The following is a 22,769-nucleotide window of genomic DNA, read 5'->3' as shown; positions in this document are numbered from 1 at the left end:
CAATGTTAAGAGAATAATTCTGTGATCAATTCTGATGTCATATGATGCAGTTTATTTTTTCCATCTGGAAAATATCAGACATGTTAAATAGATGCTATTCAGAATTTTTTTGAAAGCTTTTACTTTCACTGTTTCCCTAAGTGAAGTCAGAACGTTATGTGAATTTCTTGTTAATGTCACTGAACATAAAACATTTAAATGAGAACCACGAGTCATTACTGGTCAATAAAATATCATCTGATCAAGTATTTCCAAATTGAAATTAATCTAATGAAAATAGGAAGACTCTAGCTAATTGTTAGAGAGGACAAAAAAATACAGCAATTAAAAAATGGAGCAACTTTACTGACTCTTAACAATAATTCTAAAGTGTTCAGTTTATGATAGGCAAACATATGTCCTGTTGTAAATATTATGAAGAATCTTTCCCCTTTCCCCCAAATATTTTTTCATAGAATGAATCAGATAGTTGGAAGGAATGCCAAATAAGCTTTTACACCTCTATGTAGAATTATATTGTTATGTAAAGAATTTGTTACTTAAGTTTATTAAGATATTTTAAAAAGAACAAAGTACACAACGACTTCAGTTATTTTGAAACTACGTGTTAGAGAGTAACTTTAAATTCCTACAAAATGCTCTTTCCACAACTCAAAATTTAATTATTTTGAATGGATTCAGGAACAGTAATTTGAAAATAACCATCGGTATAAGTCAAAGTATCTAACTGACAAATGAAAACAAATAACTAAAATTGTTAAATTATCATTAAAGAACTGGAAATTTTATCCCAGAAAATGGGTAATTTCTTCAGTTATGAGTACTATTTTACCAATAGCTATCTAGCCACTCAGTCAACCAATCAGTCAACAGATCTTTATTTATTTATGAGTATATCTACTATGTTCCAAGGACTGTACTGAACCTCAAGGATGTATCTGGGGACTAATAGACAAACCTGCCCTCACTGGATTGTACACTCAGATAAGAAAGACACAAAGAGCAAATAACTACATGTCTGATGAGTACAATAAGGTGTTCATTAGATAATCTTGTATCCTTTAAAGACAAAAGGAAAGAAAACTGGCTTAAAGTGGTACCTGAGTTATTTAAAATATAAATACTTTGAAATGTCAATGGGGGGCGTATAAAACAAACTCCTAAGCTTCTTTAAACTTGGGGTAGCTCTAACTTTGTTCAAGAAGTTGTATTCATGACACAGAGTACAGACTTGTGGTTGCCAAAGAGGTGGGGATGGGGGAGGGAAGCATTGGGAGTTCGGGATGAGCAGATGCAAACTATTATATATAGGATGGATAAACAACAAGGTCCTACTGTACAGCACAGGGGACTATGTTCAATATCCTGTGGTAAACCATAATGGAAAAGAATATGAAAAATAATGTATATATGTATAACTGAGTCACTTTGCCGTACAGAAGAAACTAACACAACATTGTAAATCAACTCTACTTCAATAAAAAAGAAAGAGAAAAAAAAAAACTGTATTCAGGGCTTCCCTGGTGGCGCAGTTGTTGAGAGTCCGCCTGCCGATGCAGGGGACACGGGTTCGTGCCCCGGTCTGGGAAGATCCCACATGCCGCGGAGCGGCTGGGCCGGTGAGACATGGCCTCCGAGCCTGCGCGTCCGGAGCCTGCGCTCCGCAATGGGAGAGGCCACAACAGTGAGAGGCCCGTGTAACGCAAAAAGAAAAAAAAAAAAAAAAAAAAAAAAACTGTATTCATATTCTTGCCCCAAAAGAGAAAAAAATGGAAGAATATTCCAAATATTCTCCATTCCTCAGTTTCAACAATTCTCTTTGTCTGATAATATGTGGGGCTTTCATTAAAAAGTTAGCAGTATGTCCAGTTAACCTGGATAAATTCCTTCGTGGTGAGGAAGGACCAGTCCTGGCTAGCTTGAGCTCATGGACTCATGTATAGACAGCATCACAAGCACTCAGCGTGATACAACTGATCACATTTTCTCAAATGTATCTTAAGCCAGTCTGGCTCAACCAATGCCTTACTTTCTTTTGTATAAATTAATTATCACTTTCCTGAAAATGTAGGTAACTTTTGCTTTATAGAGGGATATTATTATTCCAGGTAAAAATGCACTTGTAAGGCATCATTAAACCCTGTGAATTCCCCTGGTCCTCCAACTTTGGCTATAACAATTTCATTAATGCTTGCCTGGCAGGTACCAACTTTGTATACAGGTTACGATTTGGGTATATAGGTCAGGGACAGGCAGAGGGGAGCACTCTAGGCCACAGTCTGAGGGAAGAGGGGGAGGAAATGGTTGGCAATGCCCTTGTGAATGTTTCCTTGAATTCTGCTCTGGTCTACACCAGCCTGTCTATGTGATCATTGAAAAGGGGATGAAAAAGATGAGATGGAGAGAGTTTTCTGGCAGCCAGTCTCAGGATCGTAATGGCAATAATGTGGCTGAGCAGAGTTAAGCATTATTTAACTTATTCCCCTTCCTATTCTGCAGAATCTGAAGCTATCACATCTTTTAGAAGGAGAAATAACACTCAAAGAGATGGCAGTCATGTTTCAGTTCTGGTGGAATCATTTTGGGATTAATTCTGCAAAGACTTTGCCCCATATGTTTAGAGTATATTGTGGGTGGGGGGTGGGGGGCAGGCAGGGCACATTTATTAAATACTCAAGACCTGTGAACAAACCCGTGGCCACTGTATGATTACAGACGTAGCTCTGGGGTGTGAATGGTCATCTGGAATCACACTCACAGACACCAGGATGGATGTTTATGAGGGTGTGACCGATTGTATTATAAGTGTGAGGCAGCGTGAAGCCACCCTGGCACACTGCCCTGTTCAAGTCCAGCAGGACTCTGTACTCCAATCTTGGAAGGGGGGATGTCTAAAGAGAGGACGGCAGGAGTGGCATTTTGTTCATTTCTTGATTCCGTGTTTCCAACTCATAACTGCCCAGCACAGTGCCTGGAATATGACACATTTTTAACAATGTTTCATTGAACAAAATAAACTAAATCCAGTGCCAGTTCTATCACTAGATCACTATGTGACCCTAGTTAAGACACTTCATCTAAAGCAGGGAGAAAAACAATACCTACCTCAGGTGGCTACTTCAAGAATGAAATGAGACAATCAACATGAACCCACTTTGTGTACTTTTAAAGCTCTATGAATAAATGGCTATATGATTAAAGTTTTTCTTCATCTGGCTTGATCTCAAATATACCTAGGTATTAACAGGTTGAGGTAGAAGAAGCAGAACCAGATTTTTTCTTTCTCATTGATATTCTTCTATTATACTGGATTGTTTCCTTTCTTTTCTGTTTTTTGTTGATATTTACAATTTAGCATTTAGTCTTTTTTTTAATCTTGTGAATTGTTCTTGGAACATTTTCGTTCTATTAGTAATTAATTTCTGTTGTCACAACATTTAAAATCAAATATTTTTGTCCATTTATTTTATGAAAACAAGAAACCAATATAACCTATACTCTTACTGCCCCCCTACTAAGTTGATACCTTTAAAAACTTTTAAGTCACTCATTTCCCCCCCCTTCAACTCTTAGTAATTTTAGCACCAAACAATTATCAGGGCTTTTTTTTTCCCCTTTGCTGTGTGTCTCTTCTATGTCAAAGATTCTTTGGTACATAAAACACATTTCTAGTCATTTTGTCATCAAATGCTCAGGTTGGACTTAATATCCTTAGGTTTATTATTCACCACTACTTCTCCTCTATATTTCAAATTCTTTATTTTTTCCTTCTGATTAGAAGCCTTGCTGAAATGTTTCCTTCCAATATGGTGCATGGATGGTATTTAAACTGAATTTCTGGACATCAACAAGCGTTTTTCTTTCATGTTGAAAAGCTTGGTCACAGATTAGCTGTATAACTTTGGTAAAATTAATTTAACCATGACTCAGATTTTTACCTGTAAAGTGGGGATAGTGAGTACCTGCTTTATAGAGTTGTTGTGATGTTTAAATACGTGTGTGTGTGTGTGTGTATTTATGTATAGAGAGAACACTCAGAATAATGGCTGGCACACAGAGGTCCTATAGAAGAACAAGCTTTGCTTAGTCTTGGCTAGAACTTGATGAGCCCTTTCAATAAATTTATAATCAAGTCTATTAAATCATATATTCTCTCCTATTTTATATTTCATTATCTTCTCCCAACCTTCTTTACCTTGTGCATGTGTTTTTTTGTTCTCCTTTTGAATTTCTTCTTAATATTAGCATCTTCCTTCATCTTTCTTTATGTTTTCATATTTTTGTTATGTATTTTGACCTAGCAATCTGAAGCTCAGCAGTCTCTCTTCTAATTAATCTACTTAAAGCATTCAAACGAAAAATAATATTTTCAGTTCCGTAACTGAATCAACGTCAGTGTGCTGTTTTTGTTTTCCCGATGCCATCTGCCTTGACTTTGGAAACAGCTGCTTCTTAGCCCTTTCTCTCTGGATGCTGGATCTGCTTAGGTGTGATGCTATTTCTTTTTGCTTACTCATTGCCCACCTCTTGGCATCCCTTAAGAAGCTGCCATTCTAGGGGACACCCAGGGGTCCTTGGCCCTGAGGACCTATAGCGGTCAGGCCAGGGGGTTATCAGGTCGCTGTCAAAATACCAGGAATAAACCTTTCTTTCCCTGGTCTTGCCAGTAGCCAATTCATGGCTCTACCACTTCCTAACACAGGAAGGACTCAGTCTGCCTCTTGAGGGCTTCTGCAGGGATCCTGGGTGATGCTCAGACACACTTGGTCCAGCAGGCCCTGACTTTCCTCTCAAAGGTGAGTGGGTCTCCAGGATGTAGGAAGGTCTTGGCCCATGATCCCTTAGATACAGAGGGGAAAAGCTGTGCCTCCTTTAATAATAGAACATTAAACATTTATTTGGCAAGCATAATTTATGTCTTAGATCAGCAGTTTTAAGTTGAAAACCTGAGAAAAATCTTTGACAGAGTCTTATTCCTCAGTTACTCACAGGTCCAACACAGTGCTTAACGGCAAATGTTTACGAACATTCCTTTAACTGAAGTGAAGACAACTATGCAATAGTTTCCCACTGCCCTCAGGAAAAATTTAAATCCTCTCAAATCCTTCCCAGGTCCTAAGTTACTTAGTCTCTACCCAACTTTTCAACCTACCACTGTTCTCTTTGTTCTGTACACTACAGCCATATTAGACTCATCTCAATGTATTGAATATGCCATGTTCTTGTCTAACTCAGACACTAAATATTTGCTGTTTGCTCTGCCTGGAAATTTTATTACAGATCCTACCCTCATCTCCCATCAGTATTTCCTCTGGCCTGCCCCACCCGAAACACATGTCCTATTGTATAGACATATAATCTTGTACTGATCAACTTTTCCTCATTGTTTTGCATCTCAGTTAAACATCACATTTGCAGAGGAGACAGACAACTTAAAAGAAAGACTCTTTACTTTATGCTCTCATCATACACAGCATCATACTTGTCTTTCGTAACAGTCGTGAATATATATTTTTTTAACTGTGTACTACCTAGATTGTTTCATAGGGGCATGGTCATATTTAACTTTAAAACTAGTGTAGTCTGCAATACCCAGCCTGATAGCACCTGATAGATGCTTAAATATTTGCTGGTGAAGAAAGAAAAAGAAAGAAAGAGAGAGAGAGAGAGGAAAAGAGAGAGGGAGGGAGGGAGGGAGGGAAGGAAGGAAGGAAGGGGGGAGGGGGGAGGGAGGAAGGAAAAGAAAGCGAAAGAGAAAGAGGAAGGGAGATAGAGACACAATTTTGCTCTCAAGAAAAATAAAAACAGATCTATTCAAATGCATTTACAAGTTTTAATCCTCATTATAAGGCAGCATATGGTTGTTAAGCATATAGATTCTTAGTCAGACTGTGATTTTGAAGCTCTGCTATTATCGCTGTGGGCAAGTCAAATCACTTTTGTAAGCTTCCTTTTCCTCATTGGTAAAGTGGAAATAATGAGTACTCACCTCTAAGGTTTTGGTGAGGATTCATTGTGAAAACATAAGCACTTGGTACCTGGTAAACTCTCAAAAATATCAACTCTTATGATTACTCATTTACCTGAGGATCAAAAAGAAAATAAGGGCGTCCATTCTTCAACTGAATTGCGAAATACTCTTCCTGATTGCCAGGTGATGCCGCAAAGACAATCAAACCTTCAGGCACCCTCGTTCGAAAGCTGGCCTTAATGCCTGGGGAGACAAGTGCAATCAGCGAATCAGTGCTGGGTTTTGTTGATTCTTTCTGATAAACGTACATTTACTTTCATTATTATTTATGATGTAGTGAGTACAGTCAGGGAATTATACGGAGCAATGCACTGGGATGGTCCCAGCCATTTGGTTTTAACTGTATCCCATTAGGAATGCCAACCCATACTTGGAAACTCAAGCCTGCACTCCTGCTAATCAATATATAATGAAGTTTAAATATATGCAAAACTCATCAACATAAAAAGATATGTTGTCAACCCAAAATTGGACACCAGGGGATCAATGCAGTAATATTATCAGAGTCATAAAAATAAATGGGTTTTTGACATGAGTGAAAGAAACACAAGGAGCTTCGTTTAAAATACTTATGAAGTTTAAAGAACTTGTCCAGTAGTAGAAGCTAAAAACGAGAAAAATCTGCTATGAAGTGGTCCACAGAGACAATTTCCTGGGATGCCATCCTGTAACCAAATGGTCTGTAGCCTTCAGAATTCCAGGGGCTCCACTCACCCTTCAGATCAGCTACCAGCACTGCCCATGACACACAGTGCTCCTGTCTCTCAGAAATTACCCCTGCTCAGGAAGCAGGGGAAGCATGCAATAGTTCTCTATGATGTCTTCGCACTACCACCACCTGGCCCAACCTCCATTCTACAGGTATCCCACCCACTCAATGCATACTATCAAGCTCTTCCTCAGTGTAAGACATTTTGTTAATGTACTGAAACTGGCAAAGAAGTTTAAGATCTTTGCTCTCAAGAGTTTCCAGTTTAGTTGGAGATATAAAATGTGTGTGTCTTAACAGACACATCGTACAGGGAGAATCAAATAAGAGGTCAAGAACATACATGAGAACCAAATGACACCTCAAGAGCACAAAACTGAATAATTAATGTCTATTGATTTGATTAGTAATATAGTCAACCAGGATTGTGTAAGTTGGAAGGGGACAGAGCTGCCTTCATGCTGGGCTGGTAACCAAAGTTCCTACATAGCTGAGGGATTTACCCTGGATTCAATAGACTACAACAGGTTCCTGCAATCAGAAACCATGTCCAATTCATCTTTCTACCCCTGGAAATCACATGATGTCCTGGTGTACTTAGTAAATGGATGTGAAGAAAGGAGGTGGAAGGTACAATAATGGTAAGGAAGAAGTTTTAACACAGGTGTGGAGGCAGGAGGTCAGAAATCATTTTGTGAGCATCAGATTGTCATTTTATAAAATACATTTTCTGTGGAACAGTAACATTTGTTGAGTACTCTGATACACAATAAAGAAGAAAAACTAACAAGCTGGTGCCTGACATTAAATTCTAGTTGGTGAAAAAGAATTTAAAAAAAAAAACTGTAGTGAGGTGTGATAAGTGATACAGACCTGTTTACAAGACATAATTTGATTCAAAGGGGTTAAAAAAGGTTTCACAAGGAATAAGATGCTTGAGCTTGTTTTCAGAGAATATGAAGGACTTTGGAAGAAACTGTATAAAGGCCTGGAGGCAGGCAAAATATTAAGGAAAGTTGGATGTGGAGGAGGCAGTTAAGAGATGAATCTGGAGAAACAGGCAAGACCCCATCTCAGGCCATATATAGACGATCTGGCTTGAGAAGTTTGAGTAGAAGAAAAAGATGGAAAGGAAGATTGTGTCTTAACTATCTTTAGAGTGAATTATTTTAATACCAGCAAAGGCAAGTCTGGCGTGTGGGCTTCAGACTTTCCAAAGAGGCAACTCAAACTTCTCCTGGCCTTCTTAGTTTCTGAATCTTTGTCTTCTAGATTTTATGCTTTTGGTCCTTTTCAAACATACCTGTCCTACTCATTTTGATATTTCATTACTTCACACTCTCTGATTCTCTTTATCCCACCTTGTAGGATATTACATTTTTGATGTTAGATTCAGCACCTGGTCCAACCTGGCGTCTCTCTCACTTCCTAGAATAAGATTGTTTGTCCCTATACATCACTTTTCAGTATCCAAACTCACCTGAACCCCTGATACTAGCTTTATTACTCCACCTCTCCTACTAAGTGGACTAAAAAACTTGGAATTTATCCTATAGACAAAAGGAAGGCTTTAAAATTTGGGTGGAGGAAGGGAAGAAGATGCTCAAAGTCAAGATGAAGGCAACCAAACTAACAGTGGAATGTCTGGAGGATGTAGATAACTTAACTACAGAAGAACCAGCTAGGATATTGTTGTGCTTTGGGGGAATAAGATGATAAGGATTTTAATTAAGGACTGACACATAACTAAATGTATTGAAAGAATGGAGTCTATATATTTCAGAAGAGAACCACTTAAAAGTGGTTTAAGAACCACTTGAAAAAGTGTTTAAGAACCACTTAAAACAAGTGGTTATGAGGTGATGATGGGGGTAAGATGGTCAATTCTTTTCACCAATTACTGAGGGAAAAGTGGCATTATTAACAGGACTAGAAAGGTCAGGTACCGAAGACAATATGGGGTTGAGGATATAAGCTCCATCTGGGGCACAGTGAGTTTATATTAATGATGTAAAGGAAAAAAAACTATCCATCATTTGGAAATGAGAAACTAAATCTCAGAAGAGAAAATGGGGCTAGAAAAATAAATTGGCAATCACCTGCCAATAAATCATGTCCCTGGGAGACAGCAAGGGCCACTGGGAAAAATGTCCCAGACTTAAGAGAAGGAAAGAATCGGGACAATAATAAAGTTAGAACAATCAGGATCACATTGTAAAATGGAAACATAGGTAGGAGAGAACTTTAAGAAGGCAAAGTTAGTTAACTGTGTAAACATTTCCTATAGGTCCAGAATAATGAGAGCTGAAGAAAAGCTCACAGAGCTGGTAATTACTATCTTTTTCAATTGAGTAGAACGAGCAGAGTCCAAACTGCTGGGTGATAATTTTTGACAGAATGGATGAGTAGGCAGTGGGTATTGAGGTCTCACTAGAAAAATCTGGTAGAGAATGAAATGGGAGACGTAGAGAATGAAATGGGAGACGTAGAAACAAATTATTAGGGTGACACAGTCAGATATAAGGAGGACACATCTGCCAACAAAAGCAAAGACATGGCCAAAATCTGGTGTACCTTCTGACTGGAGAAAAATCATATTTCTATCAACTCTTCTTCTCTTAAGCTTCTCTCCTTTTGGTTCAGAGTGGCTCTCTTCTACAGATGGCTTACCTTTCTGTGACCATTTTAAAATTTCATATGTGTTATCAAATACTATAATTAAGATTATTGCTTTAAAATTAAACAACTGAAGGTTATTTCATAAAAATAGCTACAATTCAGAATATGAAGACAACAACACTCTCTACCAGGGTGCTGTAGGCATCTACATGGTGGTAACCAGGGGAGCAAAAGCCAGGATTTGAATGAGGGAAGAAAATAATAATTGCTCAGTCTGGGAATACAACTACTCGTCCCCAGATGAAGGGAAATTTGATGAATGAAATTATGAATCACAATAAGAATTACAGAAATACTTAGCCAAGTTATACTTGGGAAAAAATCAACTAATATCATACGTTATTCAAGAATATGCATGTGGGGCTTCCCTGGTGGCGCAGTGGTTGAGAGTCCGCCTGCCGATGCAGGGGACACGGGTTTGTGCCCTGGTCCGGGAGGATCCTACATGCCGCGGAGCAGCTGGGCCCGTGAGCCATGGCCGCTGAGCCTGCGCGTTAGGAGCCTGTGCTCTGCAATGGGAGAGGCCACAACAGTGAGAGGCCCGTGTACCTCAAAAAAAAAAAAAAAAGAATATGCATGTGCATATGTTTTTCAGACACACCATTTAATTTCCAGCTTTTACACTTCCATAACACAGAAATGTTACATAAAATTTAGCCCAACTAAAATAGAATACACAGATCAAGGGGTATTTCTTGTGAGAAATGAAGATTTAGTAAAGTAACTTGATTTGCTGTCGTATGGTCAAATTGTTTCCTTACATTACAAAGATTTATAATGAATGAGGGGTTTTTTTGCAAGTAAAGAAATTTTTAAAATGCACACTTCCATTGAAACATCATGTTCTTGACAATGTTGTAGACATTGATAAACCCTATCTTTTGAGCTAAACGCCTTAAATTATGTAGTCAATCATATGCTTATACATCCCCATCCGCTGACTTTAGGCTCAGCCACGTGACTTGCTTTGGGCAAAGAAATGGAAGCAGACATGTGGTACCATGTTAGAGAAGAAGCTTTAAATATATACTGTGTGACTGATCTTGACTCCTATTTTCTCCTGTGCCTCATGAATGTGCTTTCATCCTGGGCTCAAGAATAAGAAGACATGTTGAGCAGAGCAGAGCAGTACCAAAGCATTTTTCTTTTTAGAGGTTTGCGTTAAAGAGACATGCTGACTTAAATGGGCAGAAAAATAAATATTTCTCACTTGCTAAAATTTAGATTTTGATGCAAAGAAAACAGGAGATATTCTAAAGTTCAATTTTTTCCTTCAAGTATTTGGGGAAATGATAGAGCATTTTTCTATGTCAACAGAAAAATTTATTCATTCATCCAAGGAATATTTTTAGGAAAATATACTTTGTGCAGCCACCCTTCTGGGCTATTGGGATACAGAGATATATAAAAGAGACATACAACCATGGCCTCACATTTTAAAAAAATCTGAAAATCCAAGATCCGCATGGAAATACTTAGCTTTTATGTAAATGTGTTTGCAACTTTAAAAATTTAATCATAAAAACAGTACAGTGACAAGCCCATGGAATAGGCAGATTTCTTAAACAAAAACAATACAGGTAAAAGTATAATAGAAAGGGAAATGGTTATAAATTGTATTAGGATTAAGAACTTTTGTCTAAGAAAAGGCACAAATAAGAGAGTGAAAAGGTAACTAACATAACAGGAGAAGATATTTATAATATATATTTTTGATAACATACATATCCAATAAAAATATATATAATTCCTACAAATCAATAAAAAAAGATGAATAACTCATTAAAAGAATGGGGGCAAACAGCTCTTCAAAAAGGTGATGTCCAAATGACAAATAAATGTATGAAAAAGATGCTCAGCATTGTTAGTCATCAGGAAATGCAAAATAAAATGCAATACCACTGAACACCCACCAGAATGGCTAAAATAGAATAGAAAATACTAAATATACTCAAGTACGTAGAGCAACTGGAATGCTCATAACTACTAGTGGGAGTATAATTGGTACCACCATTCTGAAAAACTGCTTGGCAGTACTTATTAATTTATATCTCCTAAATATAGGCATACCTTTTGGTCTATCCATTCCACTCCAAGTTATATATCCCCCCCCCGACACACACACAGCTTCAGAAAAATATACAAATACGTATATAGAAATACTTTTTATTATACCATTAAAATGGAACATACACAAATGCCCACCAACTGCAGAAAGGATAAATAAATGAGGTATAATATAGCAATGAGAATGAACAAAATATAGCCACATGCAACTACAGGCATGAATCTCACAAACAAAATATTGGATAAAAAAAAATGCTAGGCACAGGGTTTCCCTGGTGGTGCAGTGGTTGAGAGTCCGCCTGCCGATGCAGGGGACACAGGTTTGTGCCCCGGTCTGGGAAGATCCCACATGCCGCGGAGCGGCTGGGCCCATGAGCCATGGCCGCTGAGCCTGCGCGTTCGGAGCCTGTACTCCGCAACGGGAGAGGCCACAGCAGTGAGAGGCCCGCGTACCACAAAAAAAAAAAAAAAAAAAAAAAAAAAAAAGCTAGGCACTAAAGAATACATATTGCATGATCCCTTTTACATCAAGTGTAAAACCACGCAAAATAAATCTATGGTATTAAAGGTCAAGATAGTGGTAATCCTGGTTGGGGTTTAGAACAGGGCACAATGCAGAGGTTCTGGGGGATCAGTACTATTCTATTTAGTAATTTCGTGCTGCTTACATAAAGCTATTCAGGTTTTAAAATCTGTCAACCAGTACACCTATGATTTTTGCACTTTTCTGTTTGTATGTTAAACTTCAATACAAAGGTTTGCTGAAAATGAAGAAACAATAGAATTACATAAAATTCAAACTATAAAAGCTGAAAGTGAACATTCTCTATAGGTTTACCTGTCACCCTCAGAGAAACTACTACCAACAGTTTGGCAAAGTTTTTCTCAGAAATATTTATACACATGTATGTCATTGTTTATCTGTTTTTTCTTTACTGAAATTGGATTGCATCACGTACACTAACCTGTAAGTTTTTAAATTTTTCAAAATAAAATTGCATATATTTAAGGTGTTCAACACAATGATTTATACATATACATAGTGAAATGATTACTACAGTCAAGCTAATTAACATACTATATCCTCACATAGGTACTAATTTTTGTGTGTGATAAGTGCATCTGATATCTATTCTCTTAGCACCTTTCCATACAGTATTATTATAGTATTATTAAGTATAGTCATCATGCCTATACATTAGCTCTCTAGGCTTTTTCATCCTATATAACTGCAACTTTGTAGTCTTTGACCAACATCTCCCCAGTCCTTGGTAACCACTATTCTACTCCCTGTTTGTACAAGCTTGATTTTTTTTTTTAAATTTATTCCACATATCAGTGAGATCCTACAGTATTCATCTTTCTCTATCTGGGTCATTTCACTTAGCATAATGCCCTCCAGATTCATCCATTTTGTTGCAAATGGTAGGATTTCTTTCTTTCTTGCAGTTGAATAATATTCCATTGTACCTGTTTGTGTATGTATATATATTTTCTTTATCCATTCATCCACTGATGGACATTTGGGCTGTTTCCATATCTCAGCTATTGTGAAAAATGCTTCTGTAAGTGTTTTTCACTTTGTAACATAGAGCAGATATCTTTCCACTTCAGTTCACAAAGATACGTGATATTCTCTAATAACTAAATACATTTACATACTTTATTTTATAATTTTATCTTAGATAACATTTAGTTGGTTTCTAATTTTTTGATATTAAAAGTAGTATTGCAACAAGCAGTTTTGCTTGCATATTGGTAGGCTCTAAGATAATGTTCAGTCAAAGAGATTAATTTTTAAAAATTTTACTCATATTGCCATATGGTCTTTGAAAACTAATAATTAATTCAAATATTGGGTTGGCAAAAAAGTTCATTTGGTTTTTCCGTAAGATGGCTCTAATAGCGCTTAGTTGTCTTTAACATCATTCGAAACAATTTTGTTAGATTGCATGTGACAGCTGTCATTTCAGTGCATATTTAAAAAAAGACATCAAAATTGGTGAATTTTTATGCAGGCATTTTAATGTTGAAGATGGAAGAAAAAAGCAACATTTTCAGCATGTTATGCTTTATTATTTCAAGAAAGGTAAAAATGCAACTGAAATGCAAAAAAAGATTTCTGCAGTGTATGGAGAAGGTGCTGTGACTGATCGAACTTGTCAAAAGTGGTCTGCGAAGTTTCATGCTGGAGATTTCTTGCTGGACGATGCTCCATGGTCGCATAGACCAGTTGAAGTTGATAGCAATCAAATAGAGATATTAATTGAGAACAATCAATGTTATACCACACGGGAGATAGCCAACATACTCAAAATATCCAAATCAAGCACTGAAAATCATTTGTACCAGCTTGGTTATGTTAATCACTTTGATATTTGGGTTTCACATAAGTTAAGTGAAAAAAACCTTCTTGGCCATACTTCCCATGCGATTCTGTACTTACACATAACAAAAGTGTTCCATTTTTAAAACAAATTGTGACGGGCAATGAAAAGTGGATATTGTACAGTAATGTGGAACAGAAGAGATCAAGGGGCAAGCGAAATGAACCACCACCAACCACACCAAAGTCCGGTCTTCATCCAGAGAAGGGGATGTTGTGTATATGGTGGGATTGGAAGGGAGTCCTCTATTATGAGGTCCTTCTGGAAAACCAAACAATTAATTTCAACAAGTACTGCTCCCACTTAGACCAACTGAAAACAGCACTCGACAAAAAGCGTCCAGAATTAGTCAACAAAAAATGCATAATCTTCCATCAGGATAATGCAAGACCACGTGTTTCTTTGATGACCAGGCAAAAACTGTTACAGCTTGGCTGGAAAGTTCTGATTCACCTGCTGTATTCACCAGACATTGCACCTTTAAATTTCCATTTATTTTGGTCTTTACAAAATTCTCTTAATGGAGAAATTTCAATTCCCTGGAAGACGGTAAAAGGCACCTAGAACAGTTCTTTGCTCAAAAAGATTAAAAGTTCTGGGAAGATGGAGTTATGAAGTTGCCTGAAAAATGGCAGAAGGTAGAAGAACAAAATGGTGAATACGTTCTTTAATAAAGTTCTTGGTAAAAATGAAAAATGTGTCTTTTATTTTTACATAAAAACTGAAGGAAACTTTTGGCCAACCCAATACTTTTTCAGAGTTTGAATGACCACATCCGCATACTCTGGCCAATAATCGATATTTCAAGATCTGAGATGAAAGAATCAGAACTTAGGTTTGTTTCAATTCACTTTTCATATTATTGGTGATAGTAAAAACTTCATATATATGTTAGCCATAAAGATAGCCATATATTTTTATGGGAGTTGTGCACACAAATGTCTCTTGTCCAATTTCAAAGGTCTATTTATTGGTTTCTTCTTGATTTATTTGAGTTCTTTTCTTTTCTTTCTTTTTTTTTTTTTTTGCAGTACGCGGGCCTCTCACTGTTGTGGCCTCTCCCGTTGCGGAGCACAGGCTCCAGACACGCAGGCTCAGTGGCCATGGCCCATGGGCCCAGCCGCTCTGCGGCACGTGGGATCCTCCCAGACCGGGGCACAAACCTGTGTCCCCTGCATCGGCAGGCGGACTCAACCACTGCGCCACCAGGGAAGCCCCTATTTGAGTTCATCATATGTTATGAGTCACCATTCTCTGTCTCCTGGATTATTGTAATTATCTCCCCTAACATTTTTGACCTCCCTTTTTCCATCCTTGCTCCATGCCCCCCCAACACACAACACACACACACACACACACACACACACACACACACACATTATAGTCTATTCTAAAATAATAGCTAGAGTCATCCCATCAAAGGACAATTCTGGTCACATCTTTCCTCTATCTGGTGACCACCAAAGGCTTCTTGTCTCACATCAAGTAAAAGCCAAAGTCATCACAATAGCCTACAACATCTTAAATAATCCAGCCTTCACTATGTCTCCCATTTCCAATTATGTTTCCCCTCCCTTTCTCCATTCTGGCTACCTCAGTAATTGTTCTTCCCTCTGCCTGGAAACATCTTTCCCAGGTATCTGCATGGTTTGGTATCTCATTTTTTTAACAGGCCTTTTCTCAAATTCAACTTCTCTGAGAGACCCATTAAGACTGGTTTATTAACAATTATAATCACCCGTCTGCTTTGCCTTTCTGCATAGCACTCACCATCTCCAGCCCGTACTATACTTTTATCATTTATTTCATTTACCTCATATCTCCATCCCTTAAAATATAAATCTAGAACAGTGCCTGTTTCATTCTAAGCCCTCAATAAATTTTTGAAGGATTAGATGTTGATCCTTGTTTTTAAAAAAACTTGTAATTTATTCCTCCCCTGCTCCCCTTGGTAACCATAGCTTTGTTTTTTATGTCTGTGAGTCTATTTCTGTTTTGTAAATAAGTTCATTTGTATCCTATTTTTAGATTCCACATATAAGTCATATCATATGGTATTTGTCTTTCTGTGTCTGACTTACTTCACTTAGTATGATAATCTCTAGGTCCGTCCATGTTGATGCAAATGGCATTATTTCATTCTTTTTTTTTTACAGCTGAGTAATATTCCACTGTATATATATATACCACATCTTCTTTATCCATTCACCCATCAATAGATATTTAGGTTGCTTCCATGTCTTGGCTATTGTAAATAGTGCTACAAACATCGGGTTGCATGTATCTTTTCTAATTATGTTTTTCTCTGGATATATGCCCAGGAGTGGGATTGCAGGATCATATGGTAGCTCTAGTTTTAGTTTTTTAAGGAACCTCCATACTGTTCTCCATAGTGACTACACCAATTTACATTCCCACCAACAGTGTAGGAGGGTTCCTTTTTCTCCACACTTTCTCCAGCATTTATTATTTGTAGACATTTTTGATGATGGCCATTCTGACCAGTGTGAGGTGATACCGCACTGATCCTTTGTCTAGATAGATGCTTCAAATACTTTCTCCCAGTTTGCTGTGTGCCTTTTAACCTCATGTTGTTGTTTTTCATTATTCTACAGGCTAAAATAAAATGACTCAAAATTTTAAAACATTTTTTCTTAATTTCTTCTAGAATTTGTGCTTTAATTAGAAAGTACTTCCTTCCTCACAAAATAATAAAAAGTAGTCTTTAATAGTTTCTTCTAGCATATTCATGACTATAACATTTAAAATTTTATTCCAGATGATTCAGCTTCCCATTGGATAATGATAGCGGCCTAATATTTCTGCATTTTTCTCTAAAAACCATTCTGATCATGAAGGAGAACAAATATAATCACCATAACCCAAGCCTATAGAGTCACTAGGGGACAGAGAATTCTAAAAACTTCAATATGTGAAACAGAGAAATAAACATTCTAAACCAGAAGAGTCAGCACCAGAGTTCACACTGGAGTTGAGAGTAGAATAAAGAATGAACAGAAAAGGGCAGAGGGCAGCAAGGACCCAGCCATGGCAGAAGTCAGATAAAATCACCCCCTGAAAGTCAGTTCCTCCCTGAGTTAAAAAAAAAACAAGCAAGCAAACAAACAAACAACAACAACAACACTGAGAACAAAATATTGGCTACTGAGATATTCAAAGAAAGAGGCCTGAAAGGGTCCAGGAAAAGAAAGAGCAATCCGTGGAAGGCACTGCTTCCAGAGGAAAGGGAAAGCACTACAAGGAGCCATATCTCTTAGCGTCAGAGAAGGAAGCAAACAGGAAATTAAGAGTTCTGAATTAACAAAACAGAATCATAAAATCAGGAAACACACAAATCAACACAGAGCGCACCCTCTGTCACCATTCACAAAAACAACAGGATGTGTCTCTCTTGAACCAAAAAACCTACCCCAAACCTTCATCCTAACTGATATACCATTGGTATTGCATATTCAGCAACAGGTAAGACATTTCAAAATGACTGGAAATTATCATATAATATCCTATACAGCTACTGTAAGAACAAAATGAAATTGAGAACCAAAACATTTTAGCTGAAGAAAATTCTTCCCTCCAAAATCCAAGCACAGAAACTATAATTATAGGAAACTATAACACAGCTCCCCAGCATGAATGCAAGAGCTGCTAAAAAGCATTTACAGATATGAAAAAAAAATCTTGAACCAGAATTTCAAATTCTCATAACTGACATCGATATGTAGAATATATAAAGAAATCTTACAATGATATCCTACAACTCAATACATTTTTTTCAAAGAGGAAATGAAACTGGCCAAGAGGCAAATGAAAAGATGCTCAACACAGCTTAATCATCAGGGAAATGCAAATCAAAACCACAATGAGGGGCCTCCCTGGTGGCGCAAGTGGTTGAGAGTCCGCCTGCCGATGCAGGGGATACGGGTTCGTGCCCCGGTCTGGGAGGATCCCATATGCCGCGGAGCGGCTGGGCCCGTGAGCCATGGCCGCTGAGCCTGCGCGTCCGGAGCCTGCGCGTCCGGAGCCTGTGCTCCGCAACGGGGGAGGCCACAACAGTGAGAGGCCCGCATACCACAAAAAAAAAAAAAAAAACCACAATGAGATATTACCTCACACCTGTCAGAATGGCTATCATCAAAAAGAACACAAATAACAAATGCTGGCCAGGATGTGGAGAAAAGGGAACTCTTGTACACTGTTGGTGGGAGTGTAAATTGTTGCAACCACTGTGGAAAACAGGATGGAGGTTTCTCAAAGTACTAAAAATAGAACTACCATATGACCCAGCAATTCCACTCCTGGGTATATATCCAAAAATAAATAAATAAATACATAAATAAAAACACTAATTCAAAAAGATACAAGCACCCCAATGTTCAAAGCAGCATTGTTTACAATTGCCAAGACGCTGAAGTAACATAAATGTCCATCGACAGATGAATGGCTAAAGATGTGGTATATATACAATGGAATACTACTCAGCCATTAAAAAGAATGGAATTTGCTATTTGCAGCAACATGGATGGTCTTGGGGGGCATTGTGCTAAGTGAAAATAAGTCAGAGAAAGACAAATATTCTATGATATCACTTGTATGTAGAATCTAAAAAATACAAAAAACTAGTAAATATAACAAAAAAGCAGCAGACTCACAGATATAGAGAACCAACTAGTAGTTACCAATGGAGAGAGGGGAGAGGAGCTATATAGTGGTGGAGAGTGGGGGTACAAACTATTGGGTATAAGATAGGCTACAAAGATACATTGTACAACACGGGGACTATAGCCAATATTTTGTAATAACTGTAAATGGAATGTAACCTTTAAAATTGTATAAAAGAATTTAAAAAATTAAAAAGTTTGAACAGTCATGATCAACAAACCCTGATATGTGAATAATAAGGTTCACAAAGAAGATGCTCAGTTTCATCAATCATCAGGGAACTGCAAATTAAAACTACAATGAGATACCATGTAATACTCACTAAAATGACTAAAATTAAAAACTAAATTCTGCTGTATGTAAATGTAAGATGGAACAACCATTTCAGAAAACTGCTTGGTATTTTCTTACTAAAACATATATGTAGCCTATGACTCATTCTGTGGCTTGTCTTTTCATATTCTTAGCATCTTTCGAAGAAGTTGAATTTATCATGTTTGAATGGATAGTGCTTTTTTTACCCTAAGAAGACTTGACCAACACCAAGGTCACCAAGATATTCTCTCATTTTTCTCCTAAAAGCTTTATAATTTTAGCTTTTATTTTTAGGACTTTGACTCCATTTCAGATCAATTTGTATGTATGATGTGAGGTAGGGATCCAGCTTCATTTTTTCCAGATCACTCCAGATTACACAGTATCATTGGTGAAAATATTGTGCTTTCCTCATTGAATTGCCTTAACTTCACCAAATTTAATTGACAATGGAAATTTGGGTCTATTTCTAATCTATTTGTCAGTACTTCAGAAATAATACAATGTCTTGATTTTTGTGGCCTTATTTTAAGTCATGAAGTCAGATAGCATAAGTCTGACAAATTCATCAGACTATATTCAATCTTGTTTTCAAATATTCTAGACCTTTTGAATTTCCTTTTAACCTGTAGAATCAACTTGAGAATTTCTTTAAAAAAGCTTGCTGTAATTTTGATTGAAATTACATTAAGCCTATAGATTGACTTGAGGGGAAGGACTTTTTTAACAACCTTTTGTTTATCATCCACAATCATGATAACTCTTCTCATTTATTGATATTTACTTTAATTTTCCTAAGTCATTTTACAATTTTGGGTGTAGAATCTTTTCACTTATTTTGTTAAATTTAAGTATTATGCTTTGGGTGCTCTTTTAAATGCTACTTTTACACTTTTTTCAACTATTTATTATTAGTATATTTGATTAATTTTATCTACATTGATTTTGTATGTATCTTATGTAACTTTCTGAATTCTTATTATTGAATAGTTCTAGTACTTAGAGATTGAATATACATACAAAATCACATCAACTACAAATAAAGACATTTTCCTTTTCCTTTCCAACATTTGTGACTTTTATTTATTTTATTGCTTTATTGCAGAGGCTAGGACCACTAGTAAAATTTGAATGTTGATCCCAATCTTAGAAGCAAAGCACATATTGTTTCACCATTGAGTATATTAGCTGTAGGATGTTCAAAGTGGTCCTTTATTTAATTGGGAAAGTCCCCCTCTATTCCTAGTTTGCTGAAAGTTTTCATTATGAGTAGGTATTAAATTTTGTCAAATCCTTTCCAGATCTATTGAGAAAATATGATACTTTGCTCCAATCCCTCTATTAATGTGATGAATCACACTGATTGATTTTTTAAATTAATTCAAAATCTACCCTCCACTGCCCATTATTCTTTTTTTTTAATAAATTTATTTATTTAATTTATTTATTTTGGGCTGCGTTGGGTCTTTGTTGCTGTGTGCAGGCTTCCTCTAGTTGTGGCAAGCGGGAACTACTCTTCCTTGTGTGGGCTTCTCATTGTGGTGGCTTCTCTTGTGGAGCATGGGCTCTAGGTGTGTGGGTTTCAGTAGTTGTGGCACACAGGCTCAGAAGTTGTGGCTCGCGGGCTTGTTCCTCCATGGCATGTGGGATCTTCCCGGACCAGGGCTCAAACCCGTGTCCCCTGCATTGGCAGGCGGATTCTTAACCACTGCACCACCAGGGAAGCCCTACCCATTATTCTTGAAAGCCAACATTGGGCCTTGATATCTGTTTCCATTTCATCGATATCTGATCTTAATTATTTTCTATATCTTATTATTTGGAGTTTAATTTATTCTTTTGATAGCTCTTTTAATAAGGAACATGGAAAGGCTTGGATCTTTTTCTTCTAAGATAATCATTTAACCTAAACATTAACTCCTAAACACTTTACCTGCATCTTAAAAGCTGATAATGCTGTAGTTTCATTTTTAAACTTTCAACTAAAAAAATTCCCTTGTCATTTCTTTTTTGATTTACATGTTATTTAAAAATGAGTTAATTTTAAATATTTAGAAATTTTCTAAATGAGATATCATTTAGAAATGAGATATCATTCACATATTTTAAATTTAATTCCATGTAGTCAGAGAATAAGCACTATGACTTCAATCCTTTGAAATTTATTGAGACTTCTTTATGGTCCAGTATATACTTTCCAAGTACATTTGAAAAGAATGGGTGTTTTTCAGGCTGGGATATAGTGTTCAATAAATATCATTTAAGCTCACTGGTAGTGTTGCTTGCTTTTCTATATTCTTATAGATCCTTTAGCTACTTCTTTTATTAATTGCTAAGAAAGTCATTTAAAAATCTTCACATATGGAAGTGAATTTGCCTATTTTCTCCCTAGTTTATAAATTTTATTTCATATATTTTGAAACTCTACTATTACATACTAATACATTTAGGATATTTTCTTCTTGAAGAATTGACTGTTTATCAATGTGAAATGTCTTTATTTCCAGTAATACTACTGGTCTTGAAGATTACTTTGGTATAAATATTGCCACTGCCATTTTGTTATGAAAAGTGTTTCATGATTTATGTTTTCCATCCTTTTACTTTTAATCCATCTGTTTTTTATACTTAAAGTACATCTCTTGTAAGCAGTGTATATTAGAGTCTTGTACTTTTAGCCAGTCTGATAATCTTTGCCTTTTGGTTGGTGTGTTTATATATTTTTATTCAATGTAATTATCGATATGGTTGAATTTAAGTTTACCATCTTACTATTTGTTTTCATTCTTCTTTTTCTTCTTTTTTTTTTTTTTTTTTTTACCATTGAGAATGAGGTTTGCTGTGTGTTAGTTGTATATGGCCTTTATTATGTTGAGGTAGGTTCCCTCTGTGCCCACTTTTTGGAGAGTTTTTATCATAAATGGGTGTTGCATTTTGTCAAAAGCTTTTTCTGCATCTGTTGAGATGATCATATGGTTTTTATTCTTCAATTTGTTAATATGGTGTATCACATTGATTGATTTGCATGTACTGAAGAATCCTTGCAACCCTGTGATAAATCCCACTTGATCACGGTATATGATCCTTTTAATGTGTTGTTGGATTCTGTTTGCTAGTATTTTGTTGAGGATTTCTGCATCTATATTCATCAGTGACACTGGTCCGTAATTTTCTTGTTTTGTAGTATCTTTGTCTGGTTTTGGTATCAGGGTGATGGTGGCCTCATAGAATGAGTTTGGGAGTGTTCCCTTCTCTTCAATTTTTTGGAAGAGTGTGAGAAGGATGGGTGTTAGCTCTTCTCTAAATATTTGATAGAATTCGCCTGTGAAGCCATCTGGTCCTGGGCTTTTGTTTGTTGGCACATTTTTAATCAGAGTTTCATTACTTGTGATTGGTCTGTTCATATTTTCTATTTCTTCCTGGTTCAGCCTTGGAAGGTTATACGTTTCTAAGAATTTGTCCATTTCTTCCAGATTGTCCATTTTATTGGCATAGAGTTGCCTGTAGTAGTCTCTTAGGATGCTTTGTATTTCTGCGGTGACTGTTGTAACTTCTCCTTTTTCATTTCTAATTTTATTGATTTGAGTCCTCTCCCTCTTTTTCTTGATGAGTCTAGCTAAAGGTTTATCAATTTTGTTTATCTTCTCAAAGAACCCACCTTCGGTTTTATTGCTCTTTGCTACTGTTTCCTTTGTTTCTATTTCATGTATTTCTGCTCTGATCTTTATGATTTCTTTCCTTCTGCTAACTTTGGGTTTTGTTTGTTCTTCTTTCTCTAGTTCCTTTAAGTGTAAGGTTAGATTGTTTACTTGAGGTTTTTCTTGTTTCTTGAGGTAGGCTTATATAGCTATAAAATTCCCTCTTAGAACTGCTTTTGCTGCATCCCATAGGCTTTGGACTG

The 22,769-nt window shown here is 36.7% G+C and overlaps 1 protein-coding gene across 1 annotated transcript in view; it reads right to left on the bottom strand.

Annotated features, from left to right (window-relative positions):
• The window catches only part of USH2A (usherin), a 790,488-nt gene that overhangs the window by 467,883 nt on the left and 299,836 nt on the right, over nucleotides 1-22,769 (bottom strand). The window contains exon 21 of the mRNA XM_060088664.1: nucleotides 6,084-6,214. Coding sequence (XP_059944647.1) covers nucleotides 6,084-6,214 — 131 coding nt within the window. The remainder of the gene's footprint in view (nucleotides 1-6,083; nucleotides 6,215-22,769) is intronic.

This window comes from Mesoplodon densirostris, chromosome 2, assembly GCF_025265405.1.
Source record: "Mesoplodon densirostris isolate mMesDen1 chromosome 2, mMesDen1 primary haplotype, whole genome shotgun sequence".
Classification (NCBI taxonomy): Eukaryota; Metazoa; Chordata; class Mammalia; order Artiodactyla; family Ziphiidae; genus Mesoplodon; species Mesoplodon densirostris.
Note: the sequence above shows the minus strand (reverse complement) of the source record. Positions and strands in the feature narration are given on the sequence as shown.